The sequence below is a fragment of the Musca autumnalis genome, unplaced genomic scaffold (assembly GCF_047663935.1).
Source record: "Musca autumnalis isolate F117 unplaced genomic scaffold, ASM4766393v1 scaffold_2, whole genome shotgun sequence".
Classification (NCBI taxonomy): Eukaryota; Metazoa; Arthropoda; class Insecta; order Diptera; family Muscidae; genus Musca; species Musca autumnalis.
In genome coordinates this window covers 259,922,671-259,928,463 of record NW_027411755.1, presented here as the reverse complement: position 1 = coordinate 259,928,463, position 5,793 = coordinate 259,922,671, and the positions used below count along the sequence as shown (strand labels likewise).

Below are 5,793 nucleotides of genomic sequence, written 5' to 3'. Positions count from 1 at the left end.
AGCGACGACGCATCAATGAAGCTCTGCCTTTATTTTTATTTTTTGTTTTGGGAATTTTTACTCGCTTTTTTGGATATTTTTGTTTATTTGTTGTTCAGAACTCTACCAAAAATTTGCATAATTTCTAGCTATGAGGAGAAAATCATAAATCCATTTAGCACGTCTCTAGATAACTATAATGATGATTGTTGGTGTTGTTGTTGTTTGTGATGATCGCCAGTGTAGTGACGTTGCGGCGTCTACAAGCGCATACGGGAAGTATTGTGCCTAGAATATTAATCGAGTGACTTAAATTTTTTAATGGCTTAGAATATTTTAGGCGGAGATACTTCATGTTACCGATCAGGTGTTCATAAAGACAGAGCACAGAGCCGTAGCTAACTTCCGGATTGAAAAGGGGTACATTTTTGAGTTCACTTGAGTAGTATGGAGAGGGTATTAGAAGAAGTTTAGTATGGATGAAGTTAGGAAAAAAGAACGACAGTAATCGTCAGACAGTGTGCCAAAAAGCTATATTCAACAATCTCTTTACGGCAATTAGTACTGATTTTTTGTATGTGGAGACTTACTGGGTTGTCTATTAGGACGTTCTTCAGCTCGTATATAAATACGTCCTTCTGTTTATATAAAGACCTTCTGCTCGTCTGTAAGAGCTCACTTTAGCTCGTCTATAAAGACTTCCTTTCAGCTCGTATATAAAGACTCACTTCAGCTCGTCTATAAAGCAGTGCCAACCAAGAAGAGCGAAGCCACAAATGTGAATGTATTAAAAACATTGCCAATTTGTGACAGTGTCTTAGTAAGATTGTATGTACGCAAGCTACAAAACAAATCAAAACATTTGCTCTCTCTTGCACGCTCTTTCTTTCCGTTCGGATCGTATGTGTGCGAATTGCCGAAAATCATCGTAACCAGCGACAAATGGCTGTTCAGCTCATCTTTAAAGACTCACTTCAGCTCGTCTTTAACGACTCACTTCAGCTCGTCTATAAAGACTCCCTCCATCTCGTCTATAAAGAATCCCTCCAGCTCGTCTATAAAGACTCCCTTCAGCTCATCTGTAAAGACTCCCTTCAGCTCATCTATAAAGACTCCCTTCAGCTCGTCTGTAAAGACTCCCTTCACCTCATCTGTAAAGACTCCCTTCAGCTCATCTGTAAAGACTCCCTTCAGCTCATCTGTAAAGACTCCCTTCAGCTCATCTGTAAAGACTCCTTCAGCTCATCTATAAAGACTCCCTTTAGCTCATCTATAAAGACTCCCTTTAGCTCATCTATAAAGACTCCCTTCAGCTCGTCTATAAAGACTCCCTTTAGCTCGTCTATAAAGACTCACTTCAGCTCGTCTATAAAGACTGACTTCAGCTCACTTTAGTTCGTCTAACTTCAGCTCGTCTATAAGGAATCACTTCAGCTCATCTTTAAAGACTCTCTTCAGCTCGTCTTTAACGACTCACTTCAGCACGTCTATAAAGACTCCCTCCATCTCGTCTATAAAGAATCCCTCCAGCTCGTCTATAAAGACTCCCTTCAGCTCATCTATAAAGACTCCCTTCATCTCATCTGTAAAGACTCCCTTCAGCTCATCTATAAAGACTCCCTTCAGCTCATCTGTAAAGCTCGTTTATAAAGACTCCCTTTAGCTCGTCTATAAAGACATCCTTCAGCGCGTCGTGAAAGACTCACTTAAGCTTGTCTATAAAGACTCCCTGCAGCTCGTCTATAAAGACTCCCTGCAGCTCGTCTATAAAGACTCTCTTCAGCTCGTCTATAAAGACTCCCTTCAGCTCATCTATAAAGACTCCCTTCAGCTCATCTATAAAGACTCCCTGCAGCTCGTCTATAAAGACTCCCTGCAGCTCGTCTATAAAGACTCCCTTCAGCTCGTCTATAAAGACTCCCTTCAGCTCGTCTATAAAGACTCCCTTCAGCTCATCTATAAAGACTCCCTGCAGCTCGTCTATAAAGACTCCCTGCAGCTCGTCTATAAAGACTCTCTTCAGCTCGTCTATAAAGACTCCCTTCAGCTCATCTATAAAGACTCCCTTCAGCTCATCTATAAAGACTCCCTGCAGCTCGTCTATAAAGACTCCCTGCAGCTCGTCTATAAAGACTCCCTGCAGCTCGTCTATAAAGACTCCCTTCAGCTCGTCTATAACGACTCCCTTCAGCTCGTCTATAACGACTCCCTTCAGCTCGTCTATAACGACTCCCTTCAGCTCGTCTATAAAGACTCCCTTCAGCTTGTCTATAAAGACTCCCTGCAGCTTGTCTATAAAGACTCCCTGCAGCTCGTCTATAAAGACTCCCTTCAGCTCGTCTATAAAGACTCCCTTCAGCTCGTCTATAAAGACTCCCTTCAGCTCGTCTATAAAGACTCCCTTCAGCTCGTCTATAAAGACTCCCTTCAGCTCGTCTATAAAGACTCCCTTCAGCTCGTCTATAAAGACTCCCTTCAGCTCGTCTATAAAGACTCCCTTCAGCTCGTCTATAAAGACTCCCTTCAGCTCGTCTATAAAGACTCCCTTCAGCTCGTCTATAAAGAATCCCTTCAGCTCGTCTATAAAGAATCCCTTCAGCTCGTCTATAAAGACTCCCTTCAGCTCGTCTATAAAGACTCCCTTCAGCTCGTCTATAAAGACTCCCTTCAGCTCGTCTATAAAGACTCCCTTCAGCTCGTCTATAAAGACTCCCTTCAGCTCGTCTATAAAGACTCCCTTCAGCTCGTCTATAAAGACTCCCTTCAGCTCGTCTATAAAGACTCCCTTCAGCTCGTCTATAAAGACTCCCTTCAGCTCGTCTATAAAGACTCCCTTCAGCTCGTCTATAAAGACTCCCTTCAGCTCGTCTATAAAGACTCCCTTCAGCTCGTCTATAAAGACTCCCTTCAGCTCGTCTATAAAGACTCCCTTCAGCTCGTCTATAAAGACTCCCTTCAGCTCGTCTATAAAGACTCCCTTCAGCTCGTCTATAAAGACTCCCTTCAGCTCGTCTATAAAGACTCCCTTCAGCTCGTCTATAAAGACTCCCTTCAGCTCGTCTATAAAGACTCCCTTCAGCTCGTCTATAAAGACTCCCTTCAGCTCGTCTATAAAGACTCCCTTCAGCTCGTCTATAAAGACTCCCTTCAGCTCGTCTATAAAGACTCCCTTCAGCTCATCTATAAAGACTCCCTTCAGCTCATCTATAAAGACTCCCTTCAGCTCATCTATAAAGACTCCCTTCAGCTCATCTATAAAGACTCCCTTCAGCTCGTCTATAAAGACTCCCTTCAGCTCGTCTATAAAGACTCCCTTCAGCTCGTCTATAAAGACTCCCTTCAGCTCGTCTATAAAGACTCCCTTCAGCTCGTCTATAAAGACTCCCTTCAGCTCGTCTATAAAGACTCCCTTCAGCTCGTCTATAAAGACTCCCTTCAGCTCGTCTATAAAGACTCCCTTCAGCTCGTCTATAAAGACTCCCTTCAGCTCGTCTATAAAGACTCCCTTCAGCTCGTCTATAAAGACTCCCTTCAGCTCGTCTATAAAGACTCCCTTCAGCTCGTCTATAAAGACTCCCTTCAGCTCGTCTATAAAGACTCCCTTTAGCTCGTCTATGAAGACTCCCTTCAGCTCGTCTATAAAGACTCCCTTCAGCTCGTCTATAAAGACTCCCTTCAGCTCGTCTATAAAGACTCCCTTCAGCTCGTCTATAAAGACTCCCTTCAGCTCGTCTATAAAGACTCCCTTCAGCTCGTCTATAAAGACTCCCTTCAGCTCGCCAACAAAGGTCATCTTCTGCTGGTCCACTTAAAAATCATTTATGTTCGTCTATAATAACTCACTAGAATAAATTTTGGGTTGACTCCATTCATCTGAAGCCAACCTCTTGTTCCTTTTTCTCACTTTTGTTCTTTTTGAAAAAAATCCCCTACAAATAAACATTCAAAAAAAGTTATTAACTTATAAACGATCGCTCAAACATTATTCCCCTCCTTCGAAATCACGTTTGTGGCTAATGGGTTGTCAAACTCATAATACGAATTTAAATATGTGATTCTGGCTATAATATCCGACCATTCAATGACGGACGCTTAAAACGTTCAATCAACTTTGGTTATGAGCATGGATTTTCGCACGATACCATCGCAGAACAACTATCAATAGCTTGGCGACAAAACCCCAAAGCAATCAGCGCAAAAGGTAAACATTTATGATTCATGAAGACACCTACCTACCTACAGCGGAATCAAGTCAAGCAGTAGACCAAATTAACAACAACAATACAACAGCGACACATTTGTTTATTTAATTAATTTATTTCGAAGCGTGTGACAGGCATGGCGTTCTCATGTATTCATCCATAAAAAAAATTATTTACTGGAACTCTTTAAATGATCTCCACAAAATCCCCCTCGAATTTTCTTATTTTTTAACAGTGGTACGAGGTGTGCTTTTTGTTGTTGTTGTTGCTGTTGACGCCACTGAAGCAGTGGTCACAGTGGTTTTCTCGGTTATGGGAACAGTGGATGACGTTAACGTTTTCAAAGTGGATGGATTCATTTTCTTGGAAATCAAGGGTGTTGTTTTGCAAGCTTTTTCGCAGGTTTCCTTGAAGCCAAATGCATTTTCATTACCACGACAGCCACCAAAAATAAATGTTTCACAGGAATCCGTTTCGGCATTGTAGTAATAACGCTCCAAACGCATGCGGCATGGACCAGGTTCCATTGGCAGCAGACACTTGGCATCTTTTTCTTTGCAAGAAGACAACACACACACATTATTTAAAAGGAAATGTCTAACCCCCAAATCACTTCATTTACCTTTACCAACTGGAACAACCGGAGTATTAACCAAAGCTTTAGTATCTGCCCTTACCAGAGTTGTAGCGACCAAAATAAAAGCCACCACAATGGCAAATTGAAACGTTTTTAATGTCCACATATTTTTGGGAAATTTAATTTGAAATTAATTTTAATTTGTTAACAACCAACGTCGAAAGTGTGAATTTATTCTTCCGCTTGACAGAATTAGGTCTGCTCTCTATAGAATCTCAGCTTGTGACTGCAGATAGTGGTTGCTGCTGATGATTTTTTTTTTTTGGGTTGGGGAAAGTATGTGGGACGTCGAGCTAGATTATGGCGATGATGATGAAAATGATAATAATTGCGCTTCTAAAAAAATATGTGTGACAAAACAATAACAAATCAGTAACGAGGGTTGCATGGGAAGATTGGAAATGTCAATGCAAACAGCAAAAAACCTGTTGATATTGGCGATTTGAAGGAAATCTTTATAGGGGAACTGGACGGAGTCTTTATAGACCAGCTGAACGGAGCCTTTATAGACGAACTAAGAGGAGTCTTTATAGACGAAGTGAAGGAATTCTTTATAGACCAGCCAAGAGGAGTTTTTATAGGGGAGCTTAAGCAAGTCTTTATAATCGACCTTAAGCGAGTTTTTATAGACAAGCTGAAGAGAGTCTTTATAGACGAGCTGAAGAGAGTCTTTATAGACGAGCTTAAGGTAGTCGTTATAGACGAGCTGGAGGGAGTCTTTATAAACGAGCTTAAGGTAGTCTTTATATACGAGCTGGAGGGAGTCTCTATAGACGAGTTGGAGGTAGTCTTAATAGACGAGCAAAAGGGAGTCTTTATGGAGGGAGTATTTATCGACGAGCTGGTGGGAGTCTTTATAGACGAGCTGGAGGGAGTATTTATAAGCGACCTCAAGGGAGTTTTTATAGACTAGCTGGAGGGAGTCTTTATAGACGAGCTGGAGGAAGCATTTATAGACGAGATGGAGGCAGTCTT

At 41.7% G+C, this 5,793-nt stretch overlaps 1 protein-coding gene across 1 annotated transcript; it reads right to left on the bottom strand.

Moving 5' to 3' along the window:
* Window positions 1-4,276: 4,276 nt before the first annotated feature.
* Window positions 4,277-5,055, bottom strand: LOC141391942 (uncharacterized). The gene is made up of 2 exons (XM_073964703.1): window positions 4,804-5,055; window positions 4,277-4,734 (listed from the first exon to the last, which is right to left on the bottom strand). Exons 1-2 carry the CDS (start codon window positions 4,922-4,924, stop codon window positions 4,403-4,405), a joined length of 453 nt encoding a protein of 150 aa, XP_073820804.1. The 5' UTR covers window positions 4,925-5,055; the 3' UTR covers window positions 4,277-4,402.
* Between the last annotated feature and the right edge of the window lie 738 nt (window positions 5,056-5,793).